A 19,375-nucleotide genomic window follows, 5' to 3' on the forward strand; every position below is an offset into this window, starting at 1 on the left:
AAACCAGAGACGGTTCAGAAGCGAGCGGGAGCAGCATAAAGACCTCACTGACAGCGGGCCTGAAAAGGGGGCATTGTGTGGGGAGCGCTGACCTCACCGTCTCGAAGCCATGTGGTCGGCCAATGCGAAATCACAGCCGTGGCATTGGAGAACGGATATTGTTTTTACGGCCAACTGCAGTTTTTTTTTTCTTCCAGGGATGACTTTCTAGACCAAATCTCAAGCTAATCACAACACAGAAACCGTCGACAAGCAGCCGATAGGTGTAGCCGGGCAGCACGTCGCATCCCCCCCCCCCCCCCCCCAAACAAGGATAAGCCGAGTGAGGAACCGTGGAACGCTGCAGCGTGAAGTCATCCAGGAAAAAGAGACCAAAGCATTTCAACAAGACCCGTGTTATTACAGCGATAAGACTTATAACTCCTGTACTTTCCCTCGGTCAGAAGGGGCCAATCATTCTGGTATGGAGTCATTTATTTAACAAGTTTGTTCATTTCACAGCAAAATACTTTATTGTTGAATTCAGGCAGAAAAACACGCCGTGTGGAGTACAATTCTGTGGGTTTTTTTTAATGGTCTATAATATAAATCATTCCAGGAAAACTTCAGGAAAAGCATCTGAAGATTCCTGCGATTAAAAAGGCCGACGACGGAGCGATGCGTCATCGTCGGACATATCCTGTTATGACTGAGTCATTAAAAGTATGGCACCCATTTTCCAGTCAGCTGTTTCTTATCAATCAAGGAGTCTGGTCAACCAGACTGTCAAGTAACAGCGTTGTGACGATGGGGAGTTTTGTTCCCCACCTGCCTCTGAGAAGGTTCTCCCGTGTCTTTATTTGCATCTGTTGAACATACGATCTCAACTGTACGCCGTCTGCGGAGGTCACCGGGGTCGGTGTGAAGTGATACCGGATACTCGGGTTAAAAAGTTAGTGCTTTGTTTCTGAAGGGCGACGCCGGTTGATCGGCTTGGATCAAAAAGCGGCCGTCTCTCGTTACCTACCTCCACGTTGTCCGTTGACGCTCAGTAATCGTGAATCGCGCTTATATTTCCCGTCAAAGTACGGTGAATCGGAAGAGCATCGCTTTCAACTTTTACAAGACGAGCGGAAGCTGCGTCACTTTACTCAAGATGATGAATACGCTTGCAGTCTTTCGCTGTGAGCGGTTTGTCACAGGGTATTAAAAAAGAAAAAACGCTTTCGCAGCTCATCTAAAGTGTGTTCCAGGTGCAGAGCCCTCATGGAATATATCTCAGTCTGTAAACTGGGGTCTGCCGTAAATCAGCGAGGACTTCTTTCCTAAACTGACGGGATTTACAAGTCGGTCGGTCAGTCGGCGCCTTAAGCTCACGAGACGCCGCGGCCCCGTAAACCGATCGATACACCGAGTGCAAGTAACACGGGCGAGCTAAACGGGTCCCACGACAGCGGTTTGGGAAAGGGGTTGAATATCTGATGAGGGTAAGAGACAGACCTGAAGACAGACAGTGAGAAAAAGACAGAAAGAGACTCACCGATACCGATGAACTGGGTGCATTGGTGCAGTATCCGGACGAGGGAACCGACGCCACGGACCATCTTCGCCCGTCCGCTCTGCAGACACAAAACAGGAGACATGCTGCTCAGCGGGAGCTCCCCGTCACACGGGAAACCTACACAAACCGGCTGACTCACTCCACTCTGCAGAGCTTCGCCTTCATTTTATATCAATATTCCCATGCAAGTTTAACTCCATAATGTCTGATGCTTGAGACTGTGTCGATAAAAGAAAAAAAAAAAAAGAAGAAGAAACGCCAGATTGTCGTTTTCTTACCTTTCAGTGCGTGCCAGTTGGCTACACAGATGCAAAAATGAGGAAGACACAAATAAAGAAGGAGAAGAGGAGAAAGAGAGGAAGGGGGGGGGGCGGGCGGAGACACAAAGCGAGAAAGAAAATAAACACTGTTTAATGATCGTGACAGAGTACGTCTGGCTGTCAGTCACAGCGCTGTTTGTCTGTCACAGCTCGCAGCCAGTGGCAGTCTGCTGCTGAACACCTGCCAAGTCTGCCCTCAGAGAGCTGACTCGTGACTCATTACACACACACACACACACACACACACACACACACACACACACACACACACACACACACACAGCCTAGTGCATACATCGTTAAACACCCAAATGAGAGCACTACTACAAACAGAAAAATAACCCTAAACTTTTTTAAATTTGAGGTGTTAAATTTCCACGCGTACACCTCCTCTGCATCCGCTGCGGGGGGGGGGGGGGGGGGGGGGGGGGGGGGTAACACCTTACTACTAGCTTGTTCGATTAAGGTCCTACAAGTCTTAGGAGGACAGAAGCTACGGTTAGGAATCAATGCCTACGGGTGTGAAAGGAGAAACAAACGCGTTGAAAGCTTAAGGTTAAAACAGAGCATCTGTAACCCCTGAGGTGGTTCCTTGCCATTCCTTCATTTGCATTAAAGAAGGCATACTTCTTTAATCTTTACGTGTGTGTGTGTGTGTGTGTGTGTGTGTGTGTGTGTGTGTGTGTGTGTGTGTGCCAGCTATTGCGTGTCTGGCTCTTCCACGTTTATATATTTCAAAATAATTGCACACACACACACACACACACACATACACACACAGAGCGGGGCTATACGGCTCGTGTGAATAACAAATAAACCCGGTGGAGCTCTCAAAAGTGCAGCCGCAGCATCTGTCTGCGCACTGGCAGCTTTAAAAAAAAGTCTCAATAAATATAGATGAAGTCATGCGGGGCTCGTGCATCATGGAGGCCTCCCGTCTCTCCATCCTGCACGGCAACATTAAAATGCTAATTCAGAGCACATGATATTTCCGATAAGCGGCCTGTACATTTAGAGTACAGGACTTTGAGGGTAGTACATTTAGAGTACAGTACTTTGAGGGTAGTACATTTAGAGTACAGTACTTTGAGGGTAGTACATTTAGAGTACAGGACTTTGAGGGTAGTACATTTAGAGTACAGGACTTTGAGGGTAGTACATTTAGAGTACAGTACTTTGAGGGTAGTACATTTAGAGTACAGTACTTTGAGGGTAGTACATTTAGAGTACAGGACTTTGAGGGTAGTACATTTAGAGTACAGTACTTTGAGGGTAGTACATTTAGAGTACAGGACTTTGAGGGTAGTACATTTAGAGTACAGTACTTTGAGGGTAGTACATTTAGAGTACAGTACTTTCAGGGTACTAGTTACAGCTGCTTTTCCCTCTGAAGCCCAGTGAGTCTTGTACACAGCCGTAAGGAGCGTGATGAGAGAGGGCGAGCGTTGCAATTTCTCCCCATAATCACAGACGCCCTGAGTAATGAGTGTGCGCAACGACTCGCTGCCCCTAATTGGCTTAACAAATGCCACGGTCCATGTCCGGCAAATGGCCCTGGGGCCTTTTTTTCGCTGGTCGGACTTGCTTCTCCATTGCCTCGTTTCAACTACAAAGGCAAAAAAGGAACAAGCCGGGGCATAGTCACCACTCAAGTTTCCTCCGAAGCCAAGTATCTTGGGTTATTCTTAGCATATTGTTTGTCTTAGCTTCAAATAAGTGAAAACCCTTATGCTCTGTTCCATTTGTTTGTTTTTGGATAGGTAAGGCATTAACCTTGCTCTGAGATATTGGTTTTTATTTATTGTGTTTTGAACTTAAGCCGACTACAATTGTGTCATCTTTACAGGGAGAAAGACGAACCTCCTCTAACGTGAACGCTGGGGTCGGTCATCTTCAAAACAAGCAGGAGTCAAAGAGTACTAATTTATCCGTTTTTGTACAAGGCAGGGAGAATACGACTGTGGTAATGTGGCTAGACTCAGGTGCTTTAGAACAACTTGATATTAAAATTGAGTTAATTCTTACCTGCGGGCAAACTGGAAGTTGGCTGAGGTGCTGGCAGAGACATTTCTGGGGCTTTCTGAAGGGCTGCTGCCGGCTGAAGAAAGAACACAAAACTTTGAAAATGAGCAAAAACTAAAATGTGAATGACTATGTGTGTGGTTAACCATTCCACACGCTGTCCCCTTTGTTTTACATGGTCAGTTTGAAATACGCTCTATGATCATTTTGCAACTGATTTTATTTCACAGCTCAACCTGAAACCGTGTTTTTTTTTGTTTGTGTGTTGTTTTTGTTTTAATTGCAGTAACACCCCCGCAGAGGTTAGCTAGTCCTCCTCCCCGCCTAATCAAAGAATCTCAGTTTCGGCAGACAGCCGGGACTCCTGATGTTGATCGCACCACTTAAAAAAAAGGGTTGCTAAATAGTCTTCATGCCGGCAAAGCGCTGCCACACCCCGAGTCACTTAAAAATAAACGGGGTTAGAGAATGAATGAGTCTCTGATACAGCACTTCAGGCACCTGGATGAAGGAATGAGAAGCCTTGAGGAAGCTACATGAAAGATATCATCATGAGGAAAAAAAAAAAAACTACCGCATCTCTTGTGCACATTATGATCCGACAGCAATGGAACCCAGTGTTAATCGCGTGACTTGAATTAGGCTGAAGGCACACAAGCTAAACAAAAAAAGCTATTGTGGCGATCTCATGCCATCTTCATCGGAGTGTCTTGATTTCCACGTGATCCTGTTTATGTAAAGTATGCGTTATGAGCCTCTGGTCTAAATGCCATAAAACAGTATCACACACACACACACACACACACACACACACACACACACACACACACACACACACACACACACACACACACACACACACACACACACACACACACACACACACACACACTGAGCCGAGCATAAAACAACACACAAGTACCTGTGGCAAGCGGGAGAGGTGAAAGAGGCCGGGAGAGCGTGGGCGACGGGGTCCCGACCGCCAAACTCCTCCTCTTGTTGTTACGGGAACTGTGAGGAGCAAAACAAACGGCAGAGAGAGAGAGAGAGAGGAGAGAGAGAGAGAGAGAGAGAGAGAGAGAGAGAAAGAAAGAAAGAAAGAAAGAAAGAAAGAAAGAAAGAGAGAGAGAGAGAATTTGCTTAGGCTTGAGCTAATCATGTACACAATCGTCTTTTATCAGGGCAGTAAAGAGTCAGGTAGAATAAAAACGGTCCACCTATGGACTCGAGTTGTTGATCGCGATACGGAAAACACCGATAAATGCACTGATACTAGCGGTGACACTAAACGGGTCACATGTCTATCTTGTCTTTAAGAGAATAAAAGTGTTTCCGACTACAGGAGTTACCAAAAACAACGGAAATATACCGACATTAAATCAACATCCTGTGAATAATGAGGTTGGACTGAAGTATTAAGAGCATCAGCGGTGATCAGATGATGCGTCTCCTTCATGTGAGAATATGGGGAAACATCTGGAAAGAGTAGCGAGTGTACCAGTGGGAGCAGCTGATCCTATAAAAACAGCTGGTTGTTACACAAAGAAGTATGTGGACCCAATGACTCCCATGACATAATATGCTCTCCACCGCATTTCAGATCCATTACGACAGACAGACAACACAACCCGATCTATAGGCAAGAACATCAATGACCAGATTGTCTTTGGTTGAGCGGTTCTGTAAGGAAACCTTTTTCTTAGAAAAGGTGATGACTAGCAGACCTGTTTAAAAGCTGGCAGATGCCACTAGGTGGCATTTCTCTGAGCGTGAGTCACCCACAAAGATGCCAGTGCAATTAGGACGTTGTTACTTTTATTTTCAGGTGATACTTGGTTCATTTCCTCTATACGTGTGTGTGTGTGTGTGTGTGTGTGTGTGTGTGTGTGTGTGGTGCCTGGAGGCCTCTGTGTGCCTTGGTGCTCACTCTAAATGTGCCAAAGTCTTCATATAGAATAGACTTCAGGCCTCTGTTTTTCCATTTATTTTAACATTCCCCACCAAGACGGATATAATCCCATCATGATCTCCGTTTCATCCAGATGACGTTGATGCCAATCGCTCTTTCTCTCTGGCGGTGACTTAAAATAATCGAGGGTCTGAGACGACAACAACAACAACAACAACAGCAGCAGCGCCTGACGTTTCTGGGTCGATGCTGAGGCGGATTCAAACCGGTATACAGCCCCCCCCCCCCCCCCCCCCCCCAACCCAAATAGACTCAAAGAGGCAGCGACGGCACAGCAACAGGGAGAAGGGAGAGCCAATAAATGCTCGACTTTGGCTTCAACGACACACAACCCCAACCACAGAAAAGATGCTGTCGTCTTCTTCTTATGAGGAAATAAATAAACAAGACACCCTTTTCATACTGTAGAGCCTGGGCAAATAAATGGCACGACGCCACACTTTATCACACCGTGACAGCGATCAACACTCATATTTTTGAGAGCAACAATAGTGGCTTGTGGGGGGGGGGGGGGGGGGACTGTGCAGGCAGGCAGCCATGTAGCATGATGAATGTGGGCCACTGAGACGCCTGGCCTGCATGCTTCACATGGCTGCTGATGGTGAAGGACTGCATTTATTCACTGGGCTCCATTCAAAGTCACGCTGTGGTGAATGAGTTAACGTGTCTGAACCAAAAGCTACATGGAAAAAAAAAAAAAAAAAAAAAGAAGTGGATAGTTTGACACTAGCAGGGCAGTTAATGGTGAGCACACATATATTGCATACATTTAAAAGATGAGGTTTTTCTTACAATTTTAGCTCATTAGCAATCGGTCTTGCAGTGTTTGCCAATGACAGCAGCTACAGCACAAGTGTACTAGAATCACAACAGAACGACGCATGCAGTAGAATGTTGAGATTAGGACTAAAGGACAATTTAAAATCCATAAATGACCATTAGGTCACAATGAACGCATTGACTGCCAAAGACACACACTACAGGAGTCCCTACAGGGACGTTAAACGGCTAATTGTACAGCTCTACTTTGTGAGGGCTGATTACAGTCATCTTCGCAGTTAAAAAAAAAAAAAAAAAAGCACATCTACAACGCTACAGTCCCACCGAGACACGCCAGTGTATCGATCCGCACTGGGACTCTTGTGTCGGTTTATGCGACAGCTGGTAGCAGACAATGCAGTCTAGCCCCCGTACACAACACTCTCCTACAATGGCCACGTTTCTCTGTCGGAAACAAAAACTAGGGCGGATGTAGCAGCAGCCGACACATACAGTAACGTACGGGCGACCACAGACGGCACACAATGGCAAGATCGGTCTGAGCTCTTGTTATGTTACCATACACGGTTCGGGGTGCGTTTACGTGCCGTGAATCAATAAACTAAAACATACACGTTCAACACATTGCCGTTTGTCAACTAGATACAGGCAGAGCAGACGTTGTCGCTTGTTGGATACAGCCACAGATTAATTCAGAAAAAAATCCTATAAATGTTTCCTTTACCTTTTCGACCTTTTCATCATGGCCCCAGTCACAAAACTAGTTTTGTAGCTCGGCAACACGGTCCAATAGTAGTTCTGGTCAGACATGTTGATGGCGGGCGACCGATAAATCCAAATCCAGATATGAGAATTGTCCTCTTGTTAGAGTGGGAGCATCATGTTCAGCGGTCTCTCTCTTGAGGAGTTGTTACCATTGGTGGTCGTTAGGCCAGTACGCAGTGTACGACGGCTGGAACTCCGTTTAGCTGCCGCGGCTCGGCAGCTCGGTGATGATGAGCGACTGCACTGGCCATTGTCCGCCCCGACCGCTTTCTCTCCGTTACCGGCACAATTTCCGAAACAGTCTGTCTGTCGCGGGATATGACATTATCCAGTGATATCGCAGCCACAAAATAGAAGAGTGATACAAACTTTCCAGCCGCACCAGCAACGATGTAACGCGCAGCCGCGTCAGCGCGCGACGAAGGGAGGAGGGACTAGTGATGCCTTCAAGCACTGCCGGAAACATAAGTGTTAACTTGACTTGAACGCAAATAAACCACCCGGTCGAAAAACAGAAAGGAAGACTGAGGAATTGTGTGTTTCCAGCGATATCAAAACATCTATAAATGTCAAAACGTGTATAGCAGGATGCATCTAGGATACAATTTCACGAGTATATGAAGGATGCATTTTTGTAACCAGGTAATATTGAGCTCCTCATGAGATTCTTACATTTTAAAACACATACATTTGTGTCTTTTTCTGGGTCACGGTGGCAGCAGACTAATGAAGGTAGGCCAGACGTCTCTCTCTCCAGCAACGTTTTGCAGCTCCTCCCGAGGACCAAGAGGCGTTGCCAAATCAGATAAGATATACAATCTCTCCAGCTTGTTTTGAGTCTCCTACCAGTTGGACTTGCCCGGAAAAACCTCCAAAAAAATGCACCGAAGAGGCATCCTTATAGGATGCTCAAACCACCTCAACTAGCTACTTTTGATGTGAGGAGGCAGGGGCTCCAGTCAAGGTCTCAAGCCAACACAACCACATCATCTGCAAAGAGCAGAGAAGCCATTCTGAGGCCCAAAACCAGACACTCTTTTCTTTGACTACCTGCCAAAAATACGGACACAGCTCTCACTCCGCTTGCATAAGAACGACCCCATACTTTCGTACCCCGGTCCCACAGGAATCCCCGGGGGTTTGTATGCCTTCTCCAACCCACAAAATATGTGTAGAGACTAAATGGGCAAACTGCCATCACTCCTCTAACAACCTTCAAGGGTAAAGAGCTTGTCCACTTTTTCATGACCAGGACAGAATCCGCATTGCTCCTCCTGGATCTGAAGTTCGACATTCTGTCAAAGCCTCCTTTCTGGCACCCAAGCATAGGAAGAAACAGAAACTAACAGTTCCACAAGCAGGACAAATTCGATCACGTGCACATGCACAGTGCATATTCCTTTTTTAAAGCTAAATTAATACAAACAGTGGGTCAAAAGGGGCCCACAGCTGATTTAGCCCCCTACCGAGTTAATGCAGCCCTGGTAGACTAATATGTACATTATTTAGCAGTTTAATACACCATCCTAGCAGATCACTTAGATCACTGAACTTTTCCTCAGACACACTACAAGTCCCTACAGAACTATTTGAGAGATTTGTTCTGAGAGAAACCATTCACCTTTATCAATTATATATTAGTACTAAATGAAGTAAACTATTTAAAATCTATTTAATTCTCAGACATACGGGGTGTAACACAGCAACGCTGCCCCTTGATACAACTAAAATGACAATTCCCTTGTTTGTTTTGGACACCTCGACTGCCAGAGGGAGAGCTGTATGCGAGCGGCACAAACATGTGAAAAGTATTTAATGTTTAAATCCATAACCTGTGATCTGCTGTTATTATTTCCAGTGGATGCAATTATTCCATCTGACTCACAGATGGTGAAACTACAGTAGAATGGCGTAGTGTTGTGGCTAAAGACCGGCGGGGGAAATCCCTGAACAGCTCAGAGACAGGGAAGAGATTGATTTTCTGACTGGGGAGCCTCCTATTCGAGCAGGAAACAAGCAAACTTCTTCGCGTCGTTCATGTGTGTCACCCTTCTGTTTACGAAACATGATATGAACTGTCACTCTGTAAAAGTCCCATCAATCATCAAACCATTACTTCTAAATTCTGGACAGGAATACGTTTAGAAAAACAATGAAACTAACAAACACGACTGAAAGGTTAAGAGCTCGCTCAGCTTGTCTGCTCAGTTCACATATTTCATGGACACCATTATTAACTCTGCTGTAACAATAAGCATGATTTTTAGGCTGTAACATTCATGCATACAGCAACTCTTCCACTGTCTTCACATCAGAGAGTTGTGCAAAGTATCTCTGTCTCTGCTCTCCCTCTCCAAGTATGTAAAACCTGTCTAGGCGGTGAGACGGCTCTGCAGATAATCCTTCCAAAAGTTCTTGCCTCTCAGGAAAGAGTCAAGTAAATACAGTGGTGCGAAATGCGGCATGCGTGCACAATAAATCCGACAAGTGACAGACACCTGGCTGGTCTGCGGGTTTGAGGAGGAGGAAGAGAAGTGTATTATTAAATAATACTTACATATTTCCCCTGCGAGGAAGACTCAGCTCTTTCTGGAAAAGAAAAGATGAGAAATATTGAAATGAGAATATCTTCTTCTTTCTTCTTTTCATGGTAACAATGCTTTGAAATGCAGATAAGCCCTATCGCTGCTTGAGCAGAGAGGGCTGTTCATTGTTTGGCTAAAAGACTTCTTCACGAATGAATATTATTTTCTTATCAGTGTACCGTTCTGATTTTGAATATCTTTGTCAGCTGTTATGAAATCCCACCGCTCAGAATAAATAAGCAGGAATGTGAAGATGTTTAGTCTCAAAGCAGCACTTTTTCATTTATAAAATGTTTTTGGAAAATGAAGCAACAGCAGTTTATTCCGATGAATGTCCCGAAACGCTTCTCCTTCACTCCTACATCTTCCTTTCAACGCAGTGTGAATCTCATTAGATGCAGTGCGGCCTAGTTTCGTGCATGACAAGTGGGTCTTCAAGTCATTTAATGGCAAAGATACAAATCCTTACTAGCCCGTGGCTATTGCTCTTGAGCTCAGGCAACTGAAAAACTACCGTTGCCAATCAGGATTTGAAAACTAGGGAAGGGTGCCACTCTGTTAGACTGAGAGAGGACTGGTTCCAGACACATTACAAAAACAATGTAAAAACATATAACGAGGACAGATACATGGTGATTTAATTACTTTACTATAAGCTTCAGCGCTAATCAGAACATATCAATGTGTGGGCTTAATGAAGTCTTACATTGTGTCTTTTTCACGACATAGTGGATTTAAGGGAGAATCATGTTACCATAATTAGCATTATCATTGTTAGTATAATGACAGGGCTGCACTCACATTTAAATTGCAGATGAATGGATGGTGGAAAAGAAACTAATTACAACAACTAAACAGGAACACCCAGTTTGGACCTTTGATCATAAACCCACCATCACCTCCTCCATAATACAACAGGGCTAGAAGCAATGCAGCGTTCACTACTTAATTTATACATACACATATAGGTAATAATGAATATTGTCTGTCCTATATATATACATATACATATATATATATATATGTATATGTATATATATGTATATGTATATATATGTATATGTATATATATATATATATAAGTATATATATATAAATATATATATACATATACATATATATATATATATAGGGCAGACAATATTCATTGTATATATTCATATTCATTGTATATATATATATATATACATATATATATTATATATATATGTATATATATATACACATACATATTATATATGTATATATATATATATATATATATATATATGTATATATATGTATATATATATATATATATATATATATATATATATATATATATATAGGACAGGCAATATTAATTATTACCATTCTGGACTGTCATGAGTGATAAACATGGCACCAGGAGAAGGTTTGTTTTTGCCAATTATACAGGCACCCTTGGGTTTTTAAGCGCCTATCACCAAGGCAACCGGCTTCACAAAAGAGCCAATGGACAGTTCCGAAAATAAACACCGTAAGACCTCACGTTACATTAACTAATTGCATTTTGTGCACCAATGATGATGTAGCGACCGCTTGTTGCAAAGAATGGACACGAGACATAAAGGGAAAATGATCAGTAGCTATAATAAACATTTACAAGCAATGCAATATATTTATATTTATCAGGAAGAACAAAGAATAAAATGTCACTAATTTTGATGGAGAATCAAACTGCTACACCCAAAGCAATTCTTGGAGGAATCCCCTCATCATCATCATATCATCCCGTTTGCTTGGAAACAGCCACATATCCGAGCTGGCATCACATGACCCTTTCCATTTAGCCTACCTGTAGACCGCGACGTCTCAGGATATTCGGCTCATCCATCATCCAAACAAAGCGGATCTCCGATCAGTTATCCCATACCGCGCTCCGTCCTCTCCCCAGGAGCGTGGATAGAGTGCTCCTCGCTCCTCGCTCCTCGCTCCTCGTTGCTCACTCCTCGCTCCTCGCTTCTCGCTGCTCGCTGCTCCACCACCACCACCCCCCTCCTCCTCCTCCCCGGGGCGAGCTGCACGACCGGCCCCGAAAAGGTGGCCACTTCGGCCAGCTAATGATGATGATGATGATGATGTGAGCAGGCGTGTCGACCCCACCCTCTTATTGATACTCAGTTGTCAAATGCAAATGTAGGTTACAGGTTCTCCTGGGTGTGATTGGCATTTGCAGATCATCAGATCCCGTCACTTCCTCATCACTTCTCTTCAGGTCCCTGGTTCCCATTTTGGGCATCTTTGGATCTTCCTAACAAACCTGACCAATGACCAGATATATCCTGCAACTGTAAAGCCATCCACGCACTACACACCCTCCAGAAACGAATGCAACCTACTTGTTACCACATGTTGTGGTGCATGCAGTTAATCTATATTCCCCCATCATAAACTAACACAGTGTCTGCCTGGTGGAACAACAGAGAGGATGCAGAACAAATGCGCTTTGAAAGTCGAGCTGAATAGCAGTGATTGATCTGTCGCTCGGTGGTACCACGATGCGTTCGTCTTTCCATATCGAACAATGTTGGTCTTTTGTTCTGGGGTGTCACATGTAATGTGGGCCAGAGGGACGTGAATCCTTCATTGTTCTCTTGTGAAGTTCAATGTTTATCTGAAACTGTTCCAAATGTCGTAAATCAAGCCTCTCTTCACCAATCAAACCAGTGGCTTTTCAAGATTTGTTTCAAGTGACTGAATGAAATGCATTTCTGACCAAATGTATTTTGCGGTATTTTCGTAGAAAATGATGGTAACAATAAGGTCATTTCATTTATTTGGATTTGTTGAATCACGGCACAGTAGAAGTATCAATAAAATCATTTTTAAAATGTGTTCTAATTTCAACCGTGTGTTTAAAATTGCATTATGTATTTTTGAATGATTGAAGCTTAATATTCTATAAATGTATCAGTGAATTCACATTTTTTTTGTTTTGGTGTTTTGTTTGAAATACCTCTTTTTTTTTTAAAAACAATGTATTCTTGATACCAATAAATAAAAGTAAAACGTTTTGTCATACATGAAGCAAGCGTGTGTTTCTGTCATGCAGAAAACGCTCCATTAGTGGCATCCGTATGATTCATTTTGCTTGTTTAGATGGGCATTATTGCAAAGTGAGACAAAAAAATGTTTAATAATATGTCCATGTGGTACATCTATCTAGAGGTTGCTTAAAGGAAAGACAGAGTTCTATGTGTGTCCTTTAGTCGTGCTCCAGCGTAGATCATCTTCAAACTGTCCATGCTGTTGTCCAGTCAGGCATGACAGTCGGCCCTCTTTTTACCGCCCTGTTTAACAGACACGAGTTCCTTTGTTACCTTGTTACCTTGATCTTATCTCACTCATCTGCATTGGAAGGCCGACAGGTAGAAATAAGAGTTTCCGAACAGAACCAGACGCTCAGGATGTGTCGACTCGTTTGTTCTGTGAACTGTAAATAAAGAATGAAAAGGAAGCAAATAATAAAATAAAATAAAATAATAATACACATAAAAACATCTCTGATTAAAAATACCCCAAGATTACTGGTGTTTAGCTTTGCTCTACACATTTATTTTGATCTATGATCAACAGCCACTGATTGTAGTTGAGGGGTGAAATCACAAACCTGCTCCAAAGAAATAGGAATCAATCAATCACACTCATACATCTGGCCTTCAATTGAGTTTCTGCAAACGATGGATTTCCTCTTGAATGCTGCCGAAAGTCTTCTTCACCTTAGCTCAATATTTTAAACTCATAACTAATAATATGTTTTTCATGCTCCTTCTGAAAACAGATAAAGCTGTACTTAGCTTATTGAAGTCTGTACTGCAGCTTCGCGGCCGCTAGAGGGCGCAATGGAGCTATTGGTCTATTTATTGTTCACTCTGTGGAGGACAAGTTATCCTCTCTTCTGCTTTGGGAATGGTTCAGCCCCTCACCAGTCTGAATGCACTATAATTAAAAGTAAAGGAAGGAGAAAATGGAGGAAAAAAAACCCCGGATGAATAAACGAAAGAATGAATGAAGTCAGTCAAGCTCGCTTCCTCCATTATTTACCACTAACACATTTATCCACGCTGGCAAAGAGTAAAAATAGAAGCAACAAGCAAGTAATGATAGTGAACTGCTGTAGGTGATATACACCTTTTATTGCTTGTGACCCCTTAATACAAAGTCATGCTGATTGTGAACCCATGTCACGGATGTCTGAGTTGTGAGCAGTTCAACAGACCCCGGGTTTTCCGTTCTTAGATTGTTGCATTTATAGCATTTTTACAGGCCTGGAGAGGTGAAACTATAAAAAAAGCAACCAAATAAAAACATGATTTGACATTTTCTTTCCTTGTTTTCCATCCTATCATCTGGTTGCCTCTTAGTTTCACCTCATAACTCGTTTCAGGGGTATCAACCCCCCCCCCAGGTTGGAAGCGCCTGCATTATGCTGCCTATATCTTTATCTGGCTTTATGTTTGTAACAGCTAGTGTCTCCGTCTGGTACCGGCACGCTCATGGTGTCAGGACACGTTTTTTTTTTTTTTGTTCCTCTCTATCCCGCCCAGGTGAGAAAGGAGATAATGGGAGGAGGAGAAATAGCCGGAAAAAGAGAGTGAGAGTCTTGGGTGACAGTTTAAACAAAAACGGTGCCAATTTGCACGAGTCACTTTACACTTTCACACACTTTCAACTTGCAAAGTAGGTTCACCTGCCAAAGCACATGATTGTTTCGTCACCTCAGTGACTCACTGCTCAGAAATTCACACACATCCACGTTGGTTCCTTCTCCACATGCTGAAATAATGTCCTGGCTTTTAATTTAACAATTTTGTTCTCGATGTTGTGACCAAGTGTGGCCATTTCTAGCTCCTTTCAACCCCCCCCCCCCCCCATCACTTTTTACATTATGTCTATGAGCCGTGAGCCAAAGATTTAGTTTCATATCGTCCAAAAGAGGAAGTCTCCAGAAGGTCACATAAAAAGAGAGACAAGTCTATAAAAATAACCATACTTTTGTGCAACAGATGTGGTTTTTTTTTCTTCATTCGTTCCTTTTTTTGTTGTTCATCTCACAAACCCTCATAATTATCTTGAAACGCGTTGTATTACATGAGCTTTGAATTATGACATTTAATGTGAATTCAAATGTACATTACCATTCATTCTGTGGCTGTGTGGCATTTACTTTTATTGTTTTATTATAATGTACACATTAGCATTTAATTCGATTTTCATTAAACCTTTAATGACTTAACAGTTTTCCATTTATGGTTATTCTTCTAAGCTCACAATTTGCCCCCAAAAAATGTCCATAAATGCACTTTCATGGATATTTTTTTTCACGAAATGAGATCTTTATCAGTCAGCAATCGCTGTGGCGGGAATCCTCTCAAGTAGAACAAATAGGGTCAATGACACAGACGTAATTAAGCAGGGCACTGACCCTATTTACTGATAGAAGTGAGGGTTTTCACATACTGATAACTGCTTGACAACCACTGCAACTGAAAGAGTAGGAATGCTGCTCTTTTATCCAACTGTATGAGGACAGATAGCGTCTGAGATCAGATGCGTTTTCAGTCTATTTTCAATCCTCATGAAAAGAGAGCGCTCTATTTCATCGTTGCCGAGCTCCTTGCATAACATGCCCGATGTGATTACTGTAATAACAGACTGAGACAGTTGATTCGAGACAGTTCCCTCTTTCAACCGAACAACTTCTTTGTTTGTTTATCTCTTTTTTTCACCTTGAAGCGTTTCCTCTGCGGGCTTATTTTCAGGAAGGAGAGGTAATACAGACAATCATCTCTCGTCACCTTTTTCTTTCTTTGTTTATTGTATGTTGTCACAGAAAGCTGATAGAAAACAAAAAGGCTGGACTGTTCTTCGAGTGGCTTGCTGTCTTCGGCTGTGAGGTAGTCCATAGCATCTATAGTCAGAGACTCTAAACGCCTCTATGGTCTGAACCTGTGCCTGACCTCTGACCGCATCTGGCAGAGTTTCAAGGGAACCTTATAGGGATCAATACACTATCACATTATCATTATTAACCCTGGAGGAGGTAATGCAATTGCCCATTTTCCTCCTCCTTCGAACTGGTAACTGTAAGACATATGGTCATTTATTTGATTAAGTGACGCATAACTGGCGAATCATGGTGACGTAGCATGCTGAGGTGCACACTGTGTACTTGTGACGTAAACCAAATCACATCCAGAAGTCCCTTTATTTGATGCCTCTCTAATTTGGATATCTAACGGATGTGCTAAAACTGAAAAAAAAAGAAGCTGCTAATGTTGAAATTAATTTCACAGATTTCTTATTGAATAAGTCACATGTTGTTAACTCACTGCTGCAAAAATGTTGCCACATAATGACATTTGGCCCTAGCTGAGCCCATCACAGGCTCACCTGACTAGCCAGGGGTGTGGCAACACAGAAGCTCTATAAATAAAAGCATGTCAAGAATTTCATTCATAACATGGACAAGCCCCAGCTGCAGCAGGCTCAAACCAAACCTACCCGTCAGGCTCACACCATGCTCAGATCACGCGCACTCCACCGACTGCTCTCCCGCATGCTGCTGCTGCTGCTGCTGCTGCTGCTGCTCCTCGTCTCAGGGGAGAGCCGGCTCCACGAGGCCCACGAGGGCACACCCGATGCGGACGGAACGCGCAGCCAGAGGGCGCCGCTTCTGGAGGCGGTGAAGACCGGGATCCTCGGCTCGTTGGGTATGGACAGGGAGCCCAGGCCAACCCGAAAGGCCTCGGAGGAAGAGCTGAGGAGGATGTATCGGCTCTACGGGGAAAAAGTGAGGGAGGTGAGACGAAACTCCAGCCAGCTGATGAAGGAAACCCGGCAATCGACCATGTCTACTGTGCTCTTTCCAGCTACAGGTGAGAGACATTTTTGTGAGAAATCTTTGATCAGGAAGACACTTTAGTCGTTGACATAAAAAAAAGCCAATTTGGAAAGTTAAGAGTGGGAGTTGGAAAGAACGTTACATGACTAGTTCAAGTGATCCACCTGTGTGCAGATGCAGACAAAAGGTGTTGTAGTGTTCTTTTAGAAACCATGAGCGTGATAGGCACACCTTGTGCATGTTACACTTTGAGCACACCACGATGTCATCAATGATAAACCAATCAATGTCAACAGAGCGTTGGAATTCAAAATAAAATGGTATGATCCATTATTCCACTCTCACTTGTTCCACATCTTGGTGTTCCCCAAATGTCAAAATGCCAACTTTGGTTCTAATGAAGCTTTTCTTTCTATATTTGCTTTTTTTAGTGGAGTCAATAAAAGTGGTTCGGAGAGGAGAACACCCACATCCACATTCAGGTCAACGCATGCAGTGGTACAGAGCTGTTTTCCACAAAACCCCCAATATCCAGACTGAACTGACACTAACTCGGGCTGAGCTGAAGATTTCCAGGCAGATTTTAGATAAACCCACTTCAGTTCAGCCTGAGACAAGACCAGAGATTAAAGTTAAAGTCAACAGGAGGACGCCGATGAACTCCGCTGCACGGACACGCATAAACTCCCCAATACCTGCCAATGCGTCAAGCGTTCAAGATTGGATGCTGGACATCCGCCCTGAGGTGGAGAGGTGGCTGAAGTCTGACGTCGGAGAGGCACTGGTTGTGGCTGTGGGGATAGCTGTGGGTGTAAGAGACGCCCTCAAGGCGAACCCAACCCTTTCTCTGGAGTTGGGCCTCAGACAGCCCAAACCGGCCCTCAAGACGAGGCTGCCTCGCTCCAACAAGGAAGACGTCTGCAGTGAGCAAGGATGGTGCTGCCGGAAGTCTGTCACCGTGTCCTTCAAAGACATCGGCTGGTCGGATTGGGTGGTGGCCCCGACCGAGTACACGATGCATTTCTGCGACGGCACCTGCCCCCACAACTACAAGCCCGCCAGCATGCACACGCAGGTGAAGTCTCGGCTGCATCAGATTAACAAAGGAGGGTCACCTCGCCCCTGCTGCGTGCCGGCGGCCTACGAGCCGATGGTCCTGATGCACTACGACAGTAGGGGAAAGTTGAAGCTGACTCCTTTCGACGACTTGATTGTCAGTAAATGTCACTGTGCCTGAGGAAGTGTGCCTTTTTTCTTTTCTTTTTTTAAAGTTAAACCTTTGGGAGAGAGTAGCCACTAAACGATGTTACATGCTGATTATCTAAGGAAAAAAAAAAAAATGTTCACAGCTGCAGAATTATTGTTTTTCACTGGTTAACTAAGTCAAAATTGCAATGATCCACAGAAAAAACATGTCACTGCTGCGCAGAGGCACTGTTTTGTTTTGCATTGTGGATCAAGCAGCAGATCTGTTCGTTCATATAATTTATTTCAAGTTTATTTATAGACCTAAACTTATATTTGTGTTTTATTATTGTCGTTGTTTTGTGTTACAGCATATTTTAGTACTATTTAATTTGATTGCCACTTGTCATTATTTGAAGTACTGCATTGTTCTATGAGGCACAGGGTTTCAATATTCAGTTTGTTGTCTTATACATTTCAATAACGATATGAAAACATAAATAAATGTTCTGATTTATTCACACTAAGCTGTTGCACTTGAATACGTCAACGTGTGCATTTCATAATAAACACACGAGCGAACCAGCAGCCACTGTATATTACAAAGGTCACGGTGTGACGGAGAAATTGGCCCATAAAGATATGATAACTTCTATCTCTCATTAAAGACCTTGAGCTTGTCCTCACCGTGGCCTTGACCAGCTGGTGAAGGAACAAATCATTGGTTTTGATTTGAAAGGAGGAAAAATAGGAAAACGCTGCTTGCTGTGTAAACTCCAGGCTGCTCAGATTACATATCAATGACGATACCGTAAATGCAATTTTCATTACAGATTATCAAAGCTTTTCGTTGTAATATTTACTTTCAAGCGCTGTTGAGATAAGTTACTAGAAAGAAAAAAAAAGAACAAATGATTATGTGCGATATCCTACGATAAGTATGATTCGCCAAGACAAGAAAAAACAAATTCACGTTTAGTAAAAATAGCTCGTAAGTGGAGCTCAAAAAACGTGCCAAAGTGCAGCTCAAGGTTTGGTAATAAACAGAGCACCATGACGAGAAGCGTGCTATCGAGTGAGGGAGGTGAAGTGACCGGAGCGGCGAGCTCCTCTGAAAATACTTATGGTTTAATTATTCCAAGTTGGGTAAAGGTCACTTGAATATGAGCATGTGTTGTTTTACAATTAATAAAGTAGATGCATTAAAGAGTGGGGCGTATTGAGTGACCCTGGACGACTGAATAAATAGGCAGACGGATGAATAGGCGATTAATCAGAGCCGCAGACAAATGCTCGCTGTAGTTACACTTTTCTTATGGTAAATTCAGAACCTGTGCCCAGAAA

At 43.4% G+C, this 19,375-nt stretch overlaps 2 protein-coding genes across 5 annotated transcripts in view; one reads left to right on the top strand and one right to left on the bottom strand.

Annotated features, from left to right (window-relative positions):
• The window catches only part of mast3a (microtubule associated serine/threonine kinase 3a), a 26,519-nt gene extending 14,558 nt beyond the window's left edge, over positions 1–11,961 (bottom strand). The window contains exons 1-6 of one of the 4 annotated variants that reach the window (XM_068702653.1): positions 11,798–11,961; positions 9,954–9,985; positions 4,805–4,893; positions 3,886–3,958; positions 1,819–1,839; positions 1,520–1,598 (exon numbers count right to left, since the gene is read on the bottom strand). In XM_068702653.1, the coding sequence (XP_068558754.1) occupies positions 1,520–1,598; positions 1,819–1,839; positions 3,886–3,958; positions 4,805–4,893; positions 9,954–9,985; positions 11,798–11,839 (336 nt within the window). In that variant the 5' untranslated portion in view covers positions 11,840–11,961. Of the gene's footprint in view, positions 1–1,519; positions 1,599–1,818; positions 1,840–3,885; positions 3,959–4,804; positions 4,894–7,355; positions 7,771–9,953; positions 9,986–11,797 lie in introns of those variants that run through there. The other 3 variants (XM_068702656.1, XM_068702652.1, XM_068702655.1) reach the window with 3 other exon arrangements.
• Positions 11,962–16,483: 4,522 nt separating this feature from the next.
• On the top strand, positions 16,484–18,558 carry gdf15 (Growth differentiation factor-15). The gene is made up of 2 exons (XM_068702623.1): positions 16,484–16,880; positions 17,278–18,558. Exons 1-2 carry the CDS (start codon positions 16,523–16,525, stop codon positions 18,081–18,083), a joined length of 1,164 nt encoding a protein of 387 aa, XP_068558724.1. The 5' UTR covers positions 16,484–16,522; the 3' UTR covers positions 18,084–18,558.
• The last annotated feature ends 817 nt before the right edge of the window (positions 18,559–19,375 follow it).

This window comes from Cebidichthys violaceus, unplaced genomic scaffold (genome assembly GCF_023349555.1).
Source record: "Cebidichthys violaceus isolate CVI_PGR_0920_01 unplaced genomic scaffold, fCebVio1.0.p SCAF_87, whole genome shotgun sequence".
Taxonomy (NCBI): Eukaryota; Metazoa; Chordata; class Actinopteri; order Perciformes; family Stichaeidae; genus Cebidichthys; species Cebidichthys violaceus.